The 23772-nt window shown below is 33.6% G+C and overlaps 1 protein-coding gene across 9 annotated transcripts; it reads right to left on the bottom strand.

Annotated features, from left to right (window-relative positions):
- Positions 1-505: 505 nt before the first annotated feature.
- LOC122020264 (transcription factor IIIB 90 kDa subunit-like) lies at positions 506-14023 on the bottom strand. Of its 9 annotated transcripts, none has more exons than XM_042578118.1 (16): positions 13894-14023; positions 13371-13452; positions 13160-13241; positions 12985-13063; positions 11944-12026; positions 11803-11879; positions 10727-10783; positions 10489-10601; positions 9793-9872; positions 9613-9699; positions 8822-8902; positions 2447-2528; positions 2243-2358; positions 1645-1734; positions 1479-1526; positions 506-914 (listed from the first exon to the last, which is right to left on the bottom strand). In XM_042578118.1, exons 2-16 carry the CDS (start codon positions 13436-13438, stop codon positions 654-656), a joined length of 1404 nt encoding a protein of 467 aa, XP_042434052.1. In that variant the 5' UTR covers positions 13439-13452; positions 13894-14023; the 3' UTR covers positions 506-653. The 9 variants fall into 9 exon arrangements, with proteins under 9 accessions (XP_042434052.1, XP_042434053.1, XP_042434055.1 ...); XM_042578119.1 differs by having other exon boundaries at positions 2243-2349; positions 13894-13978; XM_042578121.1 differs by having other exon boundaries at positions 2243-2298; positions 13894-13977.
- Between the last annotated feature and the right edge of the window lie 9749 nt (positions 14024-23772).

Here is a 23772-nt window from a genome sequence, read left to right as displayed (position 1 = left end):
TTCTTTCCCATTTTATTTATTTATTTATTTCTGAAACAATTCTCTGAACTATTTATAATTGTAGAATTGTGCACCGCATTTAAATGTCTGAAATCTAATAAATTTAAATGTCTTTTTTGTTTAACAACAGTCTCATTTTTTTGGTTCAACAATCAATAGCATGTTCTTTCTTTACCAATTTAAAGTTCTTATTTCTGTTCAGATTGGTCTATAAAATAAAGTGTGATATTTAACTTGTTAAAGAGGCAAATAAAGGACAGGCTCATAACAAGATTGAGAAAAACTAAAAAGATTACAAAATAGCATTTATATTCTTGTTTAAAAGCGACAGCCTACAACTAAGTTAGCAACAAGACAACTCACTTTGTCGTACTATTTTAACGAAAGCATTAATTTCCAACAACTAGAGATCTAAATGACGCAGTTTATCATCCAATATTAATAAATGTATTACTCGATGGCAAAAGTTTACTAGTCATGCAGCAGACTTAAGAAACCTAGAAGGTTAATTCACTACAAAGAACCTTATTTTGGTTATTAATGAGTTAAAATTCAAGAACAGAAAACAGTTTCTTAAATAAATAGCCAGATATTTTTTCTCAAACTCATCCCACGAGAAGACTTAGCAATGTTGTTGCCCCTATCATACAAAATCAAAAATCATCCTCGTAACCATAGTCATAGTCTTCATCTCCATAGTCATAGTCTTCGTCTTCGTCTTCACAATCGAAGTCTTCATCTCTATCTCCCTTGTCATCAGCATAACAACCATCATAATTATCATTCTCAGATGCTCGAGGCTCATCACCATCCTTGTTATCTAGATCATCTACATGATCATCCTTGTTGAGAGTTTCATGAGGATCACCAACATCTGATTCAACTTTTTGTTTCTTTGCAGTGTCTTGTTCATTCTGTTACAAGACGTGATCAGTATAATTAAATGCAGTCTAAAAGAGCATGAAAGCAGATTAGAGTTTATTTCAATATGATGTTCAAAAGAGACTTTTATATGATATTGTCAAATATGGAACCATCTATAGAAGTCCTAATGTAGTCATGAGAATTCCAAAAAGCTCAAGTTGCCAAGCAGTAGATAAAGTGGCAACTAACTTGCATACAGAACCGCTTAATTTTGCCAAAAATATGAACTCTGATTGTTGACCAGAATCATCATATGCTCTTGAATTTTTTAGAGCACTCGCATAAAGTTTACGCATTCGCCATGTGGAAAATTACTATGATTGAACAAAAGCTAGAAGCACCTAAGTGAAAAGCTTGGCAATATTTCCAATTTAGGACCATCAAAGTTTTCATAACATAAGCTGCATAAGATTACTAGTGCAATCCTAGATTTGGATAAGAAACATATCACAAGCAAATTGAAAATTTTCATTAGTTCAATCACTTTAAATAATTGTAGCATAGATGAAAGTATGACTCGCATTAAATATAAAGGAAAAGGAAGTAGAAAATACAGCGAACAGAGTTTCCAGAGCTTCGTAATTGATTTTTGAGCTGAAAGTCTGAAACAAAACATTACACTGATGATCAAAATAGGAGAATTATTAACATTCATGGTTAATTTGTCTCTTGATAGACGCTTAATATCGTAAGTGCATGCATTAACAAAATCATCCATACCTTTCTCTTAAGTATCTGACATGTTGCATCAAGAGGAATCTGTGCATGAGTCATATCTTTAGCTTCATCAACAAGTCTTTGTTTCCTTTCCTACAATCAAGATAGCATGATAGCAAAACAAAAATAAATTGTCCAAAAAATGGAAAAATAAACAATCAAATATAAAATATATTTTGAATGTAAATTTGGTAAAATATTTTCAAGATTTTTATTGTGCAAGAAGCAACTAATAGCGGATAAATTTGGGGAATACACACCAAACACCAATGCATGTACATACAAAATATGGTTTGAATCAAACAAGACATAGAGAATAGGTAGATTGGAAAGTTCATAGTAGAAAGATGAGGATAGAGAAAGAAGTTTGTAGGGAGAGGACGAAGAAATTGATCCCCCTTCGTGCTTCCTTCAAGAAAAGCAAATCAGGACACTAATCTTTTTTAGCATTTCCTAATGTTTTCCTTGAGAAGGAACAAAGCTCTTGGCATGCTGACAAAATTATTTTTCCATAGGTGATATGAACGAACACAACATAGAGATGTTATACGTTTGAAGTTTAAGCAAGTCACACCCAAAATTGCTAACATGGATGGCATACCTCATCATCATCAATGTCAGAAAAAGAAAAATGATAACTCTCATCATCTTCTGAGTCTGCAAAACCATGTTGTTCACTAAAAGTTAATGGGTCAATCGACTCATGCCCTGCAAAATCTTTCAAAAAGAATAGAAAAATAACCAAGATAAACTACTAACTTCATAAACTTTCAAAATAAAAAGGTACATGGATTTTCAGTCATACCAGTACTTCCAGGTTCCTTTGATACTTTTCCTTCAACATAGCCAACATATGGAGTCATATTAACATCACAGCTTCCCTTATTCTGTAACAGCCCATTGCACACACATTTAAGTACCCATCTAAGGTTCTTATTAAAAAAATGCAAGAAAAGCTAAGGAAAGCTACATTTTTTCATGCATGGAAACTTGGAAATTCTTCCAATGTCAATGTAGGAGCTAAGATTCTGTAGATTCAGTGGTGATTCTAGGCTCTATTATCATTTACCAAATTTTGAAACAAAAAGAAGGATAAAAAAATATATGAAAAATAATAGAATAAGGTGGATATCCCCATAACTCTAAGAAGTAGAATATACCAGGAGCTCCTTAAACTATCAAGCTTTCAGGAAAAGTAATGTGTTAATCATAGGTCTCTATAATTGATGCTAATATTAGCTGGCGTGCCCTAACATGCAATAACATATATCCAAGCTGCAAAAGGCCAAAGTAGGGGCATACATATGAAGTCCAACTATATAGTGTAAGAAACTGAAAACATCACTGCACTTACACATTTAAAACCAGCAAAGCAAACAAAGATAGCCTTTTCCCCAAAATTTAATTGTTATTTCTAACAATTGGTTCAAGGCTCAATATTGTAAATATAAGGTCATATCAAAAAGGTATAAATCTTCATCAATTAGATGGAAGGCTTATAAAATCTATGTAAATTGCTTGCTTCATACATAAATTATAGGGCATGTATGTTGATCCTTGTGATGTGACTCATATTACCCACGCTATAGAGCAGTCTCAACTCGACACTTACCACATTGTGGCCATTACTCATCCTCATTGCACATCCAAGAGGCTCAGCGTGCAATGAGGGTCATCGCCGAGCTCTCTAGAATGTTGAGTTTGGTGGACTTTGTCAAAAGAGATTCCAGTGATTAGTGCTTGAAGAAGTCAAATATGATTAGCAAGGATGCCCCTCTGCTTTGTTCTATGTTTTGTTGTGTGTCTCCCATGGATTAGTGTCTTGTATATATAATAAGCCCAAGCATTTCCCTATCTAGTGCTTGGAATAGTTGATTAAATAGCAATGGTGTTGTTGAGGGGAAGACAGTGAGGGCTAGATTCATGTGTTGATACTAGGAATAGCATAGTCAATAGACCCATGATGACCAAGCTATTTTACAACTCCAATTTAAAAACTTGGGTTGATTTGGTGGAAGAATTCATGTATTTTTATCAAATGTAATGAATTCCTTCTGGTGCTGATGTGTGTTTGTTGTTTGGCTGCAAACACAATTGTGGCAGGTGGAAAAAACTTATTGGAGTTGTTAGGGTTGGTGAGCTAGGTTGAGTTAATATGTTTTGGTTGTTTTACATCTATTTTGAAAATCTAATGATTCAAATGAGATATTGTTGGCAGCAAGAGTCAAATATCAAAACAATATTATCTACAAACATGCACCACGGTACCATATCTTAACTGTGTCCAGTAAATTTGTCCATGATTACCATAAAAAAATAGGAACTTAAGAATTGAACCTTGATGTAACCCTATCTTTATGGGAAATATTTCGATTAATCCACCTGAGATCTTCACTATTATCATTAAATCCTCATATATATATCCTTAATTAGTTCAATATATGTTATGCTAATACCTCTCTTTTTTAGAATTCTCTATATAATTTTTCTTGAGACTCTATCATAAGCTTTTTCTAGATCAACAAATACCATGTGTAATTTTGTTTATGTTCCCAATACTTTTAAATTAGTTGCTTGAGAAGATGTATAGCTTCTATTATTAACCTTTAATGTATAAATCTACATTGATTTTCAATCACCATAAAACTTGTCTTGGCAACAATTTCTTTGTGTTTACATAGAACTTTATCAGGCTTAGGTAAATGGTTGGATGGAGATTCTACATCTAGATCTTCATCCCTTGAAAGAAACTCTATCTACACAAAACAAAAAGTTAGTAAGGATGTAATCACCTTCCGTCTAGAAATATTTGCTTGCCAAAACATTTTACATAAATGTATGTGGGCCCAATGGGATTCTTTAAGGATTCCAAAAAAAATTATTGTGCAATTACTGCTGGAGTTAATCAAACTACTATACTTTTATACTTTCTTTATGTTTACCTATACCCCTAAGTCTCAAACTAATGTTCCCTACATTGATAATTACTTTGTTTAGTTATATTAAGGGAATTCCTATGAAACACACCTTGATCAAAATATCTATAAAGCTATAAATAGTGGATTGCTCCTCCAATTTACTATGAACCCATTTTATGTTCTTTTTTTTTGTTAATCCAGGTATTTAGGCCTAGGATCCAACTAGTCCTAAAGGTGGGCGGCCCAACTCCACAGACATGCCTTCATGTAAATCCAAAAAGTGCAGTGAGGCCTCACATGTCACCCGGCATCACCCGTGGTTCAAACTCCGCGAGCATTTGGAAATGCCCAACAATGGTTCAAAGTCCTCTTACCACTGTACCGTGCCCCGGGGGACAACCCATTTTATGTTTTTGATATAATAAGTAGCCATCAAGGCTAATTGAATCAAGTTTTATTTCATTTCATGCTTCGGCACCATGTATGACACTCTTAGCGTGGTTAATTTTGTTCGCTAATAATGACTAGATTATCATAGCAGTAATCCGAAGCAACAAAACTTAAAAGACATTGCCTTCGTATTCCTACCAATGTATTTACTAATAGTATGAAACTACTGTTATAATCAGTGTTCTAAATGGCGGTCGAGCCGGCCACTTAGGCGGGAGAAGGGCATCAACCACACCGCCTCAACAAAGGTGGTAACTCACCTTCGGCCATCGCCGCCTTTGTTTCACCACCGTGAAGCATTCGAGCACGTCGCCTTAGCCCAACGATGAGTCTGGATGCATCGTGCAAGCCCAAATGTGTCGTCCGAGCCCGACGACAAGCCCAGCAACGCCTCCGGGCCCAACAATGCATCCTGACACATCGTCAGGTCCTGGCGACGCATCGGACTAGTCACCCGATCAAAACAGGGCACGCAATATAATTAAACTTTAGGTTAATTATTTTAATCAACTCCTAACTATGATTGGGATAATTTAAATAGACTTAATTAAAATCTAATAAAAATTAATTATATATATATATATATATATATATATAATTTTTTATTTTTAAATATTTAGATTAAATTTTTTATTTTTAATTAATATGTTTTATTAAAAGTAAAAATAAGAATAATAACTATTTATAATAATATATATAAAAAATAGTAAAAAAATTCAACCGCCTAGAGGCGTCCATTTAAAACACTGGTTATAATTCTAGATACTCATATCAACCATGGGATGGTTTCATAGTTTCCTAACAATTGATACTAATTATAGTTGCATGAACTATGCCCTCAAGTTTTGAATTAACCTAAACTTGAGCTAACAAACTTGTACCAATAAAAACTCATTAAATGACATATATATAGAAGTCTTAAGAATATGACTTTCATAAACAATTATAAAAAAAAAATAGCTTGGTGCACGAAACTCCCGTCATGCGGGGTCCCAATGAAGGATCCATTATACGCAACCTTACCCTATTGTTTGCAAGAAGTTGTTTCCTAAATTCGAACCCGTGACCTTTAGGTTACCAAGCAACAACTTTACCATTGCGCCAAGGCTCCTCTTCAATTATACTAAATAAAAACTTTTTTTAGACACAATGTCCAGCATATTTTAGTTAACGCATAGTTGGTGGGATGGTTTCTTAGTTTTCTAACGATTCATACAAATTATAGCTCCATGAACTATCTATTCAAATTTCCAATTACATAATCCAAAATTGAGCTAATAAATTAGCATGAATACAAACTCATTGGCAGCATACATACAAAATTGTTGACTATCTTGCTTTCATGATTAACATCAAATTGACTCATAAGAGACTTTCTAGGATATTTGGATTAGATCATAGTTGGTTGGATAACAGTGCCACTCAAACTTCAGTTAGTACTAGCTACAAGATCTTTACAGAAAACAAGGGAATTTTAATTTTCAAAATGCCCTCATTAAATAAAAATGTCTTACTATTTAGCTATGCTGGCTATTGATGAAAAAAAATCATGCAAACATTGAGTTAGATTCAAGGTTTGTTACAAGATTCAACTAACTAGCAATTAAATAAGATACTTGAAAAGTTGTCTCTTTCATGTAATCCCACATCCAAGATAATTTGTAAGTATGTCCAGTGATGCTTATAATTGCGACCTGAAAATCATACGATGATTACCTAAATATTTAAAAGTATCTTATGAATGTTATTGACGTGGCACTAAAGCAATTGTCTAACAAACCACCATGAGATGTATTACTCCACTAGATACCCATAATCCACACATATAAATCTGAAAATGAGTTCATAAAATCAGAATTTTTACTATGATTAGTGACAAGTATCAAGCCTCCTTACTATCCAACATAGAGATATAGAAAATATGTTAGTCTCCTCTCTTCAAGCCTTGAAAGAATTGAATCTCCATACAATATCACTCTACTCTTGCGCTAGTATACTATTCCAATGTGGCAGTATTTCACAAGTACCTAGTTTGTATGTCGCATATATTTCAATAAATTGTCTATATAGGATAGCAAACAAACAACATGGCATATTCACACCATATTTTAAATGCTAAGCCAGCCCGATCACCACGCGTGACTGTTACCATTACACCAGATGTTGCACTCGCAACAAGCAAATGCTACAACATAATAAACAAACATCGTGCATGAGTTTCCACAGTGTCAGAGAGATCTCAGGCGTCTTGCAATGCGTCCTACGATGCATCAAGGGTTGCATAAGCATTTTGCGGAGCAAGGTTTAAAATTTTGACCTGTGCTAAGATTTTGGTCTCAGACTGGAACGATAAGGTTTCGGTATTGTATCGTGTCATACCGATACAGTTTCAGTATTTGTTTATTTATATATAGTAATTATTACATTAAATATATTTATTGTACATAATTTAAAAATAAGTTCTATATTGATTTTATATAAGTTCTCGATTATTAAACAGTTTAATATTGTTAGAAAAAATAATTAAATATAATTTTCTATAAAAAAAATTGATCTATCAATAATTCAAATTAAAATTAATACATCATAATATGTTACCTTTCTAATCATTAGTTCTTTTAACATTTTGCTTAGGTAACCTCTATTAAATAACCATAATTATATAAATTAATACAAAGATATTATTTTATATATAATAATTATATAAATTTACTATTTATTCATTTAATTAATTATTAATTTAAATAATATATATTTAAAATAATAAAAATATATTAAAATATCAATTAAATATTAAAACAGTAAAAAATATATAAAAAAATAAAAAATATCATAATATAAATTTAATTTCTTAGAATTTTTATAAAAAATTTTAGAATTTTTAACTAAAATTTAAAACAATAAAAACAATTTAGAATATCATTTAATAAAATTTATTAATTTTTAAAAAAATTTAAATATATTTTTATATTTTATTGAGATAATTTAATTAGAGTTTATAAAAGCATTTTCAAAATATCACACTCAAGTGAGAATTGTTTGAATTATTTAAATTAAATTTTGCAAAATACACCTCGCACGCTTGTGACGCACGCCCGCGACACATGCCTGGACGCGAGGGTCGCCCGTGACTCCTCCGGCGGCACCAGACGCGTCCGGCAATTCCTTCGGCGGCACCGGAAGCGTCCGACGACGCCTCCAACACCCGCGATGCTTCAAGCGTCTGATGACGCCTTTGGAGGTGTCGGAGGCGTCACCGAACACTTCCGGAAGCACGGGAAGCGTCCAGCAACACGTTCGGGACGCCCTGTTGTCGCAATGCATGCTCGAAATAGCCGTGCGTATGGTGCCGGTTTCACTTCCCCAACGGAACGGAAAAAACCATCTGAGCGGCACGAAACGGCATTTCAATCATAGCAAATTGCGAGGTCATAAACATGTTCTAACTTATACTAAACTTCTTCATGTTTTAACTTCTGTGACATTAGGAGGATCATGTAAGTGTTGGCATGATCATACACTATCGAGTGAGGCTTCAACAAGAAGGCGATCACATTCCCTCTTCCTCTTCTCTTCCTACGCGTTAATGCCTCCGACACTATATCTATGGCATAAAATTTTCTTGTTTCAGCTGGGAATAAAAACCCCAATTCGAAATGAAATTTCACAAAACAAATGACTATACAAATCAAAAAACTAGATATATAGGTTATTTTTTTATTAAATTTAAAAGTAAAGTAACCACCATAAAATATTTCATGGAATGCTATATCAACATCACTTAACATTTGTTCAAGTATATGAAAACTTACAATTAAGCGACAAATCCCTGTATTTTCAAACTCTATTAGCCATCTATTCAAAGTTGCTTCACAAATGCGTACAGCAGAAACCTAAGTAAACACAACAAAAAAAAAGAACTTGCAACAATTAGTTGAACAACCATGTTGTGTGAAAATAATTAAATAAATTTAAAATTTAAGTTTTAGGTTTTACTCTCAAATTGCATAAACGCAGGCAGGGGTATGTAACACAACAAAGAATAATTTCTTCAACACCATATAGGTATATATAATTGCTAAAGTTTCACATCAATTTCGTAAATTTGTTAAATATTTAGTCTTGAACAAAAACTATTAACATTTGTCTGCTAAACAATAAGATCAAGCTATTGCAGGGACAAAGGAAAAGCTAAAAAAATTAAAAGATATAAGATAAAATAAATTAAATTAAGCTTTACTTGATAATATTTTCAATTGCTCAAAGAATGTAGCATGCCATGAATGAAAAAAAAAAACTATTGGTTAAATTTGTCTTATAAATTTGCTATATTGCCCCCAACAACTTCACAATGATTATTGTTAGCATTTACACATTTTGTGGTGTAAATTATCATAAATGTATCCCTTACGATATTTGATTGGGACTAATTGAGTCCCAAGCTTTTAGGTTCGACTTGAAACAAAAAGGGGATCTTGTGGACATATCATATATATGGATTTGCAAGGTATGAAGAAATTTGGTGTCTCATAAATTTATTATGCATCTCCAACCATATTGTGCACATTTAGAGTGAAAGTTAGCTAGAAAGTTTTTTACTTACAATATCTGATTTGGAGTAATTAAGTCCATGAGAATGTACAGATATGTATAATGCTGCACCGCAAAATCCGTTAGGTTTCCTCACTGTCTAAAATAATTAAAAGCACAAGAAACAAATTTACTAATGCATAAGCAATTAAATTTACAAATTGAAAAGGACTAAGCCAATAAAGACGAATACCTGAATCCAATTTCTCCCAATCATTGCAACCAAACGAAGAGCCATTTCAGAAACTGTATCATTGTTTTTGCCTAAAAGTCCTAAATTTCACAAGTTTTACGCAATAAATTCACTCTAGTTTAATTTAATCTCATAACTAAGTTACCTTGATGAATAAATAGGGTAAATAGAAAATAAAACAAATAAGGCCCTCTTTACTATAATACTTGTTACAAAATACATATTTCCAGCAATCGAAATGTAAATATATCTATGCCTTGAATATGTTTGCCATCAAAATGAAAATAGTTTGCTGCAGACAATGAGCTAACGTGTTGAACAAAGGTGCTATTTTCTACTAAATTTACAATAAAAATGGAAGGGAAGAGAAGTTTCTATTGTAACAACAAATAGTAATATCCCGATTCAAAGAAAATATGAACAATTGCCAAATAAAAGAGAATTATAGTTATACTCACTAATAAATCAAACTCCAATGAAAGACTAGAATTGCATAAACTAAAATATAAGCTTAATCACTAAAAACCAAAAGAGTAAATTCAGAATAAACCAAATTACAATTCATGCAGTCATAGGAGTCTTAAGACACTAAATAAATAATGAAAACCGAACCTTACCATTCTCTACAGCGCAAGGAATCGTGTCACTCAAAAAGAAGAATTTTTAAATATATAATAGAAAACAAAGTTCCCTTACGCTTTGTGAATCGATGGATAAAAAGACTTGGATCTACTATTTTCTGGACAATTGGGTGCTCCAAGAGTTTCAAAGTTTTACAAAGTTGAAAAAACATAGCTCCAAGTACATATCTGAAACAAAATATAGAGAGCATTTTATCTTGCTTGCCTAACGGTAGTTGTGCTAAGGGAAAAACCCCAAAGAATTTCATAGTTCAAAAAGCATGAAGAGGTGAAAAGGAGCAAGATGTACATACATATTTATCTGCAAGTCTTCAGAGAAATCAAAGAGAAGATAGCTCAGTTTCAATTGTCTGGAAAAAGAAGGAACGAAATTCTAAACTGAGTTACAACATTTGAATACAACATTGTTATATGCACCAAAGTTGACAACTATTGCTAATCACCTACAATTTAGTCAATTTTTAAGTGATAAAGTAGAATAATCTAACAAATTATATGCTATCATCTATAGATAGAGAAATATATTAAAAAAGGATCGTTTTGTTAAGTTTATCAAAGTGCACGGAGTAATATATAGAAAAGCAATCATATAACCCATAAGAACATTAGCAATTCTCAAGAAGATTTACAAATAACTACCAATTATGAACACTAACTAGATTGATACCGAATGAAAAAATATGTAAATAGAGGACTTGAAGTTTATAACATAGATAATTAAAGAAACAAACTAGATTTTTTAATTGCAGGTATATCAGGACATGGAAAGTCATGAAATGTTCTAATATTCATACAATAACGCTTCATCTACCCCTCCCCTACTCCAACATTGATATTCTGAAAGAACTCCATACAAAATTTTCAGATTTAGTATATTGATCAGGGTTAACAACAGAGCAAAGGAATGGGCTTGACTAGTAAGCAAGCTAAGCCACTACTGGTCAAAATAGGCAGGTTCAAATTAGACACATGCATTAATATCTCATGTAACAAAATTCTTGTCCACTATGGTTAAACCACTTCTAAAAGCTTAAAAAACATACAAATAGTATATACCATTATTAATTATTCGATAGCAGTCTACAAACAAATTTTAGAATTAATAGTGTTGTGTATAATGGTTTTTTGAATGAGCAATTACTATATGTTGGTCGTCTGAATGCTAGCATAAGCAAATCCATTAATAATTTATTGACATGTTTACTTTGAATGATTTGGATATTGTTTTATCCGAGGTTGGTAGTGGGGGAAAAGGGGCGATGACCTTCATGATAAAAGAGTGCATACAAATAGTTGAAAAAAAATCATTGATGTCACAATAGTGCTGGCATGACTGAATCATAACCATACATTAGCATACATTTCTCACCTGCAAGAAAGATAGAGACAAGCTGCTGCAACATGAGATATCTTGCGCCCCTTGGTGAATTTTTCATCAAGAACCATCTTCAAAAATGGGAATGTGAGACAAAATTGCTTTCCATGTATTGCAATCAAGCTGCGCAAGTACCTCATAGAAAGCATGAGCATTGTCGATTATAGTGTCTCCATTAATGTGCATGGCATTTACAATATAGGTAATCGCATCTCTTCCTGAACAAATAAGGGCAAAATCAAAAAAAGAAAAAAAAATAACATTAACACAAAACTAAAAATCAAATAAACTAAAAGTCAAATATGAATTTCTAAAAATATATGGCAAGAAAAGTTAGAATAAAAGTGACAGGAACATAACTTGAAACTTGACTCATAAGAAATTTGTCTTAATTGCATTAAACAAAATAACAAATTAAGAACAAAAATATGTAATACTTGTATGTAGAGGATCTTGGCGGTCTTTCAACCAAGAATCGGCTAATTTAGCTACAATATTTGTGTTATATACAAAATTTTTCTATTCCCCCATTGATTTTGAAAAGGTTTACTTGGCATAAATTTGATCATCAATGTTCCTCTACAACAAGTAACTAGTAATTCAAATGGAAGCGTTGACCTACTTGTATATTTTAAATGAAATATCATAAACAATAAACAATCAAATGAGTAGCTAAATCTATGCTCTAACAACACACCAGAAGTTAGTCTTTTAGAACCTAGAGGAGGGGTTGAAACATTACCCTTGGGTCATAATTTTTCTAGTTAAATCAGTCAAAAATATACGGGTTTAACACTGTTTAAACAGGAACTGTGGGCTCTAAATCTAGGTTTAATTGGTTGGACCTGCTAATCTGAATCCAATTAATAATAATAATAATAATAAACAATTAAAAAACATAACATACAATAAAAAACAAAACATAAACAGATAAGTCCTAAATCAATCAACTTGCATAGGGCCAAGTGATAATTAAAATTAAAAAGCTTACAATAGGATGTGACTTAAAAATTAATGCAGAAATATTTACTATCTGATTAACATTGAAGTTGCAAAATACAGAAGCATAAACATGGAATTCCATCACAAATACAACAACCAAATTTAAATTAACGACCAAATTACATATCCTAGAATAGAAAAAGTTTAAAAAAAAAATTGCTAATGTGGATTTACCTTTCTTTAGAGTTCTTAAATATGATGCAGAGAATTCATATTTCAAGATCTTTATGATATTACCAGTCTCTCGACGATTCTAGGAAAAGAAAGAAAAGAACTAAATAAAAAAATCAGTTTAGGGGAAAATAAATTCAGGTTACTTAAAAGTTCCATGGGCCAACACATGACAAACCTGGCCACTGCTATCCTTTGCAAAAGTGAGACGGCTGTAGTAAATCTTTTGATCAAGAATCCTTCCACATAAGGTACAGCACCTGGAACAGCATAAAAAGGAATTTAATGAAATATAATAAGAAGAGGTTATCCTTCATATCCTATTCAAAAAGTGCCAACATAAACAAACAAATAAAACTTGCACATATCCATAATACAGAACAACTCACACATATCTGTAGTCAGGATCCCTATAGATGGGGCATTCCTCGCAATTACTACACCAACCCATTGTCATTGACTTAAATCAACCTACAAATGATCAGTAAATTAGCATACTAATGAGAAAACAAAATATAATATTTGCAAAGTATTGTGACCATTTATCAATAGAGCATTTACAAATATGAATATGCTGACTTAGACCAATATAAGGGCGTGCGAGAGAAATTAGACAACACATGTAGATCAAAAAAGAAGTACATTAAGAATCTGAAAGAACATGACATCAAAACAATCACTGACGACAATCGGCATGCCCCGAGTGAATCTTCTTCCTCTACCTGAGGATGATCACTCCGTTGGCAAGACAATTCCATTAACATGATCCTCAAACTGATTAAACATTGTGGAGGGTTTTCAGTGCCGATCCGTGCCGCTCGATACCGGCGATTTTTTCCGTTCCGGCACGGAATCAGAACCGAGACGCCGTTCCGACACCGTCAAGAAAGAGAGGGAGTTTCGAGATCTTACCTGGGCGAGGTGCGGCGACGAGCGGCGGCGACAAGGGGCGGTGAGCGACGGTAGAAGGGCGGGGCGGAAAGCGACGGAGTCGGGAAAACTTAAAACCAAACCTCAGTTTTTATTAAAAAAGGAAAGTGTTAAAGTATATATAACTTATATAGTTAAAATATATGGTGCATTTGGTTTAGGGGTTTTTTATTTTTATTTTTAGAAAAATGTGTATTTTTGAAAAATAGTATTTGATTTATATTTTTTATATCTATTTTTTTATATTTTTGAAAAATAGTATTTGATTTTTTTTATATTTGTTTTCTTAAAAAAATAGATAGTATTTTTTGAAAAATATATAATGTAAAGTTATTTTCTAGAAAATGCACGTTTTTTAGAAATGTGCAAACCAACGCACCTTGATATATTTGTTATTAATATATAAAGAATGTTATACTATACCAAAAGATATATGCATATCTCTATAATTACATAATATTGTTTACTTTAGATATAAGCTTTCATGTCTTTACTATTGGGTTCTCTTCAAAATGATTCATACTAATGAAAATATCATACATCCTTTAAACCCATAATCTTTTTCCAAATCTTTCCAATGTGGGACTTTAATTGAATGTCAACAATCCTCCCTTCAAACAAAGGATCATCGTTACTTTCATTGTCTAGGACTCCTTGTGAGCATTCATTCATTCCTTACCTGTTTTAGATCTCCCCGCGAACATGTGGTCGTCCTAACCTACTCCGGGTCTCCCTGCAAGCATCTGGATTCGGTCACTCTTAACCTGCTTTGGGTCTCTCCGTGAGCATCCGGTCACTCTAAACTGCTCTAGGCCTCCCCATAAATATTTGATCATCATGTCCCGCTCCAGGCCTTATCCACAAGTATCCGATCACACTGACCTGCTTCAAGTTTTCCCGCGAGCATCCAGTCATTCTTGAAATTGTCTTTGGAACTCAGATTAAATCTTGATGGGCCTCGTAATCCGAATTTCTTAAAACTTAGAAATTGAAATATTTCCATATTTGGATCAGAAAAATAAAAAATAAATTTCAGTTTAAGATATGAGAGAATTAAGAATAGCTATCATAAAGACTAATCAAATACATAATGATGTACAATAAAATATAATATTTTATTACTTGACCAATTGTCAGAAGAAGCAAATACAATGGGTACACTAATCAGTAAAAATGATGAAGTCGAAATTAATATCCTTTGAACGCAACAAATGGTATTAGATTCATGGTTCAGACCAGATGTCATATAGGGTGGCCTTGAACGAAATTACGGGGAGACCAAGCAGGTTAGGGTGATTAGATGCTTGTAGGGAGGTCCGAAGCAGGTCAAGAGTGAACAGATCCAGATGCTTACAGGGAAGCTCGAAGCAGGTCAGGGTGATCGGATGCTCGCAGGGAGACTAATAACCATGATTTTACTGCATTATTTTGATTCATATATGCATGGTTTGATGTTGATTTTATAGGTTTAAATCATGGTTACATTACATTTTGTGCATTGTGTGTATTTTTGGATCTAATTGCAAATTACTTTATTTTTATATTATTTGATGCTAATATTTGATTCTTATTTTATAGGCATCAAAGGATCTTGGATTTGGATCTATTTGGACTAAAATTGGGCTCAAATCGGAGTTCAAACGAGAAGATCTAGCCATTGAGCATTATGGACCGTTCATAAAGAATAGGAGAGATCTGGACCATCCGTTGAAGATCTGGCCGATCCAACCTAATGGGGAGCAGATATGAGCCATCGATGAAGATCCAGAAGTTTTGATCCAGATCTGAGTTCATCCAGCCATTGATCCAGCCGGATTAATCTGGGCCGTTCATTGAAGATCGGCAGATCTGGGCCATCCAGTGATGATCTGATCGATCCGACCTAAGGGAGGGTAGATCCAGACCCTAGATCAACATCAGTACCTTCGGATCAGATTTTGGATGACTTTTCACTGTTGATTTAGCCCGGAATCATCTCAACCATCCATTCCAGATCCAGATCTGATTTAAATGAGAAGCTACAGTACCCAGCTTCTTCGTCGATCCTCCACAGCGCAGCTTCGTCCCGGCGTGCGTCTTCTTCCGGATTTCGGCCCCTTTCTCTTCTCCAATCAATCTCCCGAGCTTCTATTTTGATGGTGAGCTTCTCGGCAGCGACATCCCGATCATCTGGAGCCATCGGAGAGTGTTCTCTCCGGTGGAATTTGGCTCGTGACATCTTCCTTTTCCAGCTCGATTTGGCGGTGGTCCTCCAAATCCAAGCTCCGATTCCCATCAGCAACATTCGGAGGTGGTCTTCCGGAGCTTCACTCGACGTTCATCCGCGTTCCACAGCCCTCCATCAGATCCAGAGGCAGATTTCCATATTTTCGGCATTTTCTTGGGTTTAGGGTTGTTCTTAGCTCGTCGGGGGTGGTCCATCGGCGTTTTTGAGCAATCCTGAAACTGATACGCTGTAGAGAATCTCCACTGAGGTCCAGAGTTGGGTGGTCTCGACTTTGGCACTCTTGTGTGACGGCTTGAGTGTGTAGCTTGGTAGATGATTGTGAGAATGGATTGGTTTACATTTTAATTCATTTTGTTATTGTTTTTATAGCTTAGCACAGATTACTTTTATGTTTTGTTATATTTTTATGCAAGTAGTTAGCATTTCTTTCCTTGTTGAAGCTTAGTTTAAGTTTTAGTTGATGCTTGGTTACTTGTTTAGTGTTTAAATTCTAAGCTAGGGTTTACATCTTGCTTTAGATCAGATTTAATTGTGTCTTGCTATTTTATATCTTAGTTTGATGTGTGTTAATGGATTTATCACAACGTAGAGTGACAATGCGTAATGATTTATTCATTGGCACATAGTTAGGTTTCACTCTTGCTTTAGATTAATTTCTTATTCGCTGTGCTTTACTTTTGTTAGATTTAGATTCAAAGTTTAAATCCCCCCAACTCCATTTTTATATCGAAAACCCCAAAAATAGGAATAAAAATACAATCCTAGATTACATATCACCGTTGGTTCCTCGGGATCGATCCTGGGATCGTTACTACAACGTTATTACAAAATTAAGGGGTTCAGTGAAATATAATACATTGTTAATTTGATAAGCTTATTCGTGACATTCAAAATTTGGTTTATCATAGACCCAGAATATGTTAACAGTGATTGGATACTCGCGGAGAGGTCTAGACTTTGAAAGTAATGATGGTCCTTCATTTGAGAAAAGAATTATTGGAATACAATCAAGTCTCATATTGAAAATATTTGAAAAAGATCATGGGTTCAAAAGGATGTAAGATATTTTTATTGGCACGAGAGCTTAGACCTAAAATGAATAATATTATGTTATTACGGAAAGGATCTGGCTGTCATGTTTTCTATTTTTTTATATTTTTTTTATTTTTTAAAACTCTCAATTATACTAATAAAATTTATTTTAAGTATTTAGGGGTTTGATTATTATATTAAGTATAACAAAATTTCAAATAGAAAAAAAAAATTATTTGTGAACGGAGTGTGCGACATGAGATATGTTGTGTAATATTTCTAAAATAAAGGTGAAATATGTCGCTGCCAAGACTGTCTCACATAATTAAAAGGGAGTAAATAAAAAAGTCAAAATTAGTGATCATATCAGAGGATAATTTCTCTATTTTTATTAAGATTTTGCCCTTGATAAATTCTATAAATCCGTCGTACGATAACTAATTTAATTATACCATGGGGTATATAATGTTATAATACTTATCTTATGATGCTCACGTCAAGAGTATCATATTTTTTTATTTTTTTTTATTTTTTAGAATTTAGGTTTAGGATTTATAATTTAGATTTAGGATCCATGCACTATAAAAATGTCTGTAATTAACGACGGGAGTGTCGACTGAATTTTTATTCCATCGGAGAATATCGACTGAATTCAATTATGTCGGCCATTGCCAACGGAACACTAATTTTGTCGGTACTTACCGACGGACCTAGTATTCCATCGGTGTTTACCGACGGATTTAAATAATTGGTCGGCGATTTCCGACAGAATTGCATTCAGTCGGAAATCCGCAAAGATCATGGGTTAGCGGGCGTCATACATTACCGACGGAATTAAGTTCCCGTCGGGCAACACTGACGGAAGTAGGTTTCCGTCGGTTGGATTCTCCCACCCGTTAGATTTTAAACCTGTTAAAATTTGCTCCCGTTAACTGGAGGTAGTCACCGACGGAATTATTAACCTACGGAATTAGGGTTCTGTCGGTAGTTACCGACGAAAACCTAATTCCGCCGGTAATTCACTTTAGAATTAGGGCACCGAACGGACCTTCCTCTTCGCGCGATCCTCTTTTTCCTCTCTCTATCGGCAATCTCTCCGGCAAACTCCGGCAAACTTGTGCCCTCTCCTCCAGTTCACTGCGATCCACAACCAGCGACTCAGGTATGGTCCTCTCCTCTCTCTCTCTTTTCGTTTTCAAACGACCGACGACCACAATCCGCTCGCGGCCAGCGGCCGCCGCGGCCTGCTCATGGCTGCGGCGAAAGCTCTGCATCGACGGTGGTCTTACCTCTCTCAGTCCTCAACTGATTAGTCAATAATAAACTACTTCTACTTATTGATCGAGATATACATCGAGGTCAGTTCTATGTATATTATGAATCATTAGTTCAGTTTTCTAATTATGCTTGTTAATTAGCTTCTGTGGACAATTGCATGCGTAATGGTGGATTTGTTCTCTACTTAGTTTTAAATTTAACAGACACTGCTAATTCTTCTGGTTTGTACAATATCTTAATTTTTGCGTGATCATGTTAATTAATTAGGGTTTGATTCAACTGCTGTGTTGAAATCAATTGCTAACGATCCTTTTCTTCTTTTCCTGTTTACTCTTTTCCTTTTGGTTTCATTGCTTTTGCTTGATGTGGATGGTGCATGCATGCTCACTGTCTCTTCGATTTGCTCATAGAAATGCCTTCTTCGATCAAACTATGAGATTTTAATCACTTTCTTTCATTGTGATATACATCTATGTGTGTGTGTTTAATTACAAACTGCATAATGCATGAATCAATTAATATTGTTAATGTTGAAGTAGAGGCATTTTGCAATTCTCTCTTTTCTTTTCTTTGCTGCCCCGTGATCGATCTCTCTCTCTACTTCCTTAGATGTTTACCTATCTTATACTCATCAATTGTTTATATATAGTTTTCTCAATTAATTAATTAATTAGCCATATATACATTGGTTAATTTAACAGATAAGTATATATATATATCTTTCATTACTCAAATTACTCTTTAAGTTACATATTTTTTGTTTTTTTTTTAAATTATACCATTATTGCACCATTGGAGTTGCTAATACTACTTATATATGCATGATATGCATCCTTATTTTGGCACTTCGTACTATTCAAATGCCCTTTTGATTGAAATTAGTTTTATTATTTTATGGCACTTGCAAAAAAAAAAACATAATTTCATATTAGATGTATTTTACTTTCATATATGTATAGTTATTTCATTTGATGATGCTCTAAGGAATAACATGTATATATTAGTTTCATTTATTTGTCTTAGTGTAGAGGAGATTTTTGGTAATATGGTACGATGATCGTGAGATGAAATTGTGCACATAATTCCTTATTTAAACTTATTTCAAGTGATACAAATTTAATAATGTTTCAAATTATATTCTTTTTAGGGTATAACAATGTATATGAACAAAGTTTGGATGTACAATCGATTAGATAATGGTTTTATCAGAGATGATTTTATTGTTGAAGTTGAACAGTTTGTGAACTTTGCTAAAAGTCATCCAGAATGTATGAATGGTGCTGAGTTACGGTGTCCCTGCAATCATAAAAAATGTCAAAATAAAGCATTTCGTGATGAGGATACTTAAAAATGCACATATGTAGAAAATGGTTTTGTGTCAAATTATTACAATTGGTACTGTCACGGAGAGTCTTATTTATATGAATCAATTGGGCCTTCTGGTGGTACGTCTTCTGGGACTACTATTATCACTCCTGAAGCATCAAATAATATTGATATTTCAATGCAATCAATGGTTCAAGATGCAATGAATGCAGTTGATTATTCGAATATAGATGAAATACCAACCCCTGAATATCAGCAACTATATAAAATGTTAAAGACTAGTGAAAGAGAAGTGTGGGAAGGCATTCCTTATGGTCATTCTCAACTATCAGCTACTGCAAGGTTATTGAATATGAAAGCAGAACATCATTTCTCAGAAAGATGTTATGATGACATTTGTTAATTGATATCAGAGTTGCTCTCTGCTGATAACATAATGACTGATAGCTTCTATGAAACAAAGAAATTGATCAGAGGTTTAGGTTTTCATATAGAGAAGATTGATTGTTATATAAACAACTGCATGATATTTTGGAATGAATACAGTGATTTGAATGAATGTAAAATCTGTACTCACCCTCATTTTAAGCATCATACTCGCATACTAGGGAAGAAAAGGAAAAAATATTGCTTGGAAAATGATGTATTATTTTCCATTAACTACTAGACTTCAATGTTTGTATGCATTTGTAGCTACAGCTGGTCACATGTTGTGGCATCATGAGCATGAGCACGAAGGAGGTATAATGTGTCATCCTTGTGATTCTCCTACATGGAAACATCTTGATACTGTGTTTCCCTCATTTGCAATGGAACCATGTAATGTGAGATTGGGACTTTCTGCAGATGGATTTCAACCATTTGGCCAGTCGGGATAACAATATTCATCTTGGCCAGTTATATTAACACCGTACAACTTACCACCATGGATGTACATGAAAGATGAATTTATGTTCCTTACCGTGCTTATTCCTGGTCCAGCCAATCCAAAAGATAAGATAGATGTTTTCTTGCAACATCTAATTGCCGAGCTTAATGAATTATAGAATGTAAGATCGGTGACTTATGATATTCAAGTAATAGTAATTTTGCATTGCATGCTGCCTTATTATGGACGATCAGTGATTTTCCAGCATACTCAATGTTGTCGGGATGGAGCACGGCTGGTAAATTAGCATGCCCACATTGCATGACAGAGTCCGATGCATTTTCATTACCTTGCAGTGGAAAGGTATCTTGGTTTGATAATCATCGTAAATTTCTACCACTGGATCACCCTTTTAGGCGAAATAAAAAAAATTTTCTAAAGAATGTTGTAGTCAGAAAACCTCCCCCAGCAGTCTATGCTTCAGGTGAAGAAATCATTGAACAAATAGATAGTTATGGATTTCTCCCAGTATCTCAGCCTAATTCTGATGAGATAAATAAATATCTTGTTAGGATGTGCAAGTGTGGTTGGAAGAAAAGGAGCATATTCTCGAAGCTACCTTATTGGAAGTATCTACTCATTCGACACAGTATAGATGTGATGCATGTTAATAAAAATTTCTTTGATAATATCTTCAACACTGTGATGAATGTACCTGGAAGAACTAAAGGCACTACAAAATCATGTGAGAAATTAAAAGAACTAGTCAACATACCAGAGTTGCATCAGAATGAAACAACCAATAAATTTCCAAAAGCTTGTTATACATTGGACAAAGATGGTAAACAAGCTTTATGTAGTTGGTTAAAAGACATCAAATTTCCAAATGGATATGCTTCGAATATGGCTCGATGCATTGACATGAACAAATTAAAAATGTTTGGAATGAAGAGTCATAACTGCTATGCGTTCATGTCCAATAGTTTTTTATGATTTACTTCCCAATAATGTTTGGCAAGCACTTACAGAGTTGAGTCTTTTTTTTCAGAGATTTGACAGCGAGGCGTATTATGACGGTCGATATGATTCAACTAGAGCCTGACATTCCTCTCATACTTTGTAAGTTGGAGCGCATATTTCCACCTAGTTTTTTTGATTCAATGAAACATCTACTAGTACATTTACCATATGAGGCACGAATAACTGGTCCTGTGCAGTACAGATGGATGTATCCATTTGAAAGTTTTTGAGAAAATTAAAAAATAATGTTCATAATAAAGCAAGAGTTGAAGGGTTAATATGTAATACTTATCTGGTTGAGGAAGCATCTTCTTTCTGCTCTTATTATTTTGCTGATAATGTTAAAACCAGACATTACAAATGTCCTAGAAATTCTGATGATACTTAGAATATAGACCCATCGATGCTTTCTATTTTCAAATTTTCTGGTAAACCAATGGGTGCATCTATTTCTAGATGATTAATTCAACAAGAATATCATGCTGCAAGAACATACATACTCTTAAACTGTGATGAGGTCAAACTATACATAAAGTAAGTTAACTTCTCTAATCAAGCTTTTATTTCATTGTACTTATTTGCTTGATATCCTAATTTTCTAATAATTACCTTCTTTCAAAGCTTGTATGAACAATAATTATATCTTCAAAATCCATCAATGACTGCAAGTGAGGTTGCTGAAAAGTTAGAGACCGAATTTGCATTATGGTTTCAAATATATGTGAGTTAGAGAAATTTTCACAATTCTTTATTAAATTAAGTTCGGTCCTAATTTTTCTCATAACTATTTTGATAGGTGAAAGACCCCAGAATATCTAATGTACAAGATGATCGAATATTGAATCTTGCATCTGGACCCCTTCGCCAAATAATGGTCTACTCGGGTTACTATGTTAATGGTTTCAAATTCCATGTAACACAATGAGGTTCGCAGAGATTAACTTTTAATTCTGGTGTTTACGTTAAAGATCTATCAACACCAATAACACTGAGTTTGATTACTATGGTAGACTTAGGAAATTATAGAGGTTGAATATCCTGTATTACTGATAAAAAGGTGTGTGTTGTTCAAATGTTCATGGTATGATCCGACCCCAAGAACAGGTATCAGAATACATCCAAATTATAATTTAGTTGAGGTTAATGCAAATAAAATGTTCAATAAGTTTGAACCTTTCATTTTTGCAATACAAGCGGGTCAAGTTTTTTATCTTGAATATCCTATGAAGAGAAGAAGAGCAGTGAATGGTTGTCTATTTGTCGATTGAAGCCTCGTTCGACCATAGAAATGTCGAACACCATTACTGCTCAAAACCATGATGCATTTCAGAATGACGAAGTAGAGAGACATTCAGTTGATTCACAACTCCAATCTACACCACAATTACTTGTAGATGGTAATGCCACTGACGAGGAGATAGATGATGGAGAGAAATCCAGCAGTGAGGATTTTGCTGAACTAATAGCGTCTAGCGATGACGACTTACAAACTGTTAATGTTGAGTAGAAATGCGTCCAAAGGCTAGCATTGATTAAATTTTAGCATTATTATTCATCTAGTAAGTTATGCTTCAATCATGTTTTGTTGCTTATTTATCATGTTATTAAATACTTATTATGATGTGCTGTAATATTTTTTTGTAGATATCTGGTATCATGGCAGATCTTCCAGCACCACTCCGTGTATAAGGAAAGAGTCATAAGTATTTTTTTATTATTAGTAATTCAAGTTCTTTATTTTTAACATATATCTTATGTCTTAATATTGTTTATATGCAGATTTACTCCCGACGGCCATCGAGTATCGACATATATCACACGGAAATTTAAGGAAAGAGTCTGCATATCTGGGACTACATGGAGGCATGTAGATGCTGCAACTAAGGATTTTTATTATCAAGAATTTGTGGTAAGTAAATTTAATATATACATTATATTTATCCTTTAATATACTAAAATTTTAATTTTTAATTGCAGAAAAAATATATGTGGGAGGATGGGCACTTGATAGAATTTGCAACAACTTGGAATATTTATTGTGCCAAGTTGTACAAAGACCTATTATACTATGTGAGAAAGGATGGCACACGACCAGCTTATGTATCCGACG

This window comes from Zingiber officinale, chromosome 9A (genome assembly GCF_018446385.1).
Source record: "Zingiber officinale cultivar Zhangliang chromosome 9A, Zo_v1.1, whole genome shotgun sequence".
In the NCBI taxonomy this organism is placed as follows: Eukaryota; Viridiplantae; Streptophyta; class Magnoliopsida; order Zingiberales; family Zingiberaceae; genus Zingiber; species Zingiber officinale.
Note: the sequence above shows the minus strand (reverse complement) of the source record. Positions and strands in the feature narration are given on the sequence as shown.

What these genes read in the sequence shown, in the direction of transcription:
- LOC122020264 (XM_042578118.1), bottom strand. Translation starts at nt 13,438, where the DNA reads ATGACAATGGGTTGGTGTAGTAATTGCGAGGAATGCCCCATCTATAGG. An exon ending in GATCCTGACTACAGATATGT is followed by an intron (nt 13,242 to 13,370) that starts GTGAGTTGTTCT and finishes ATGCTGTTCCAG; the next exon opens with GTGCTGTACCTTATGTGGAA. An exon ending in GAAGACTTGCAGATAAATAT is followed by an intron (nt 10,602 to 10,726) that starts GTATGTACATCT and finishes ATTTTGTTTCAG; the next exon opens with ATATGTACTTGGAGCTATGT.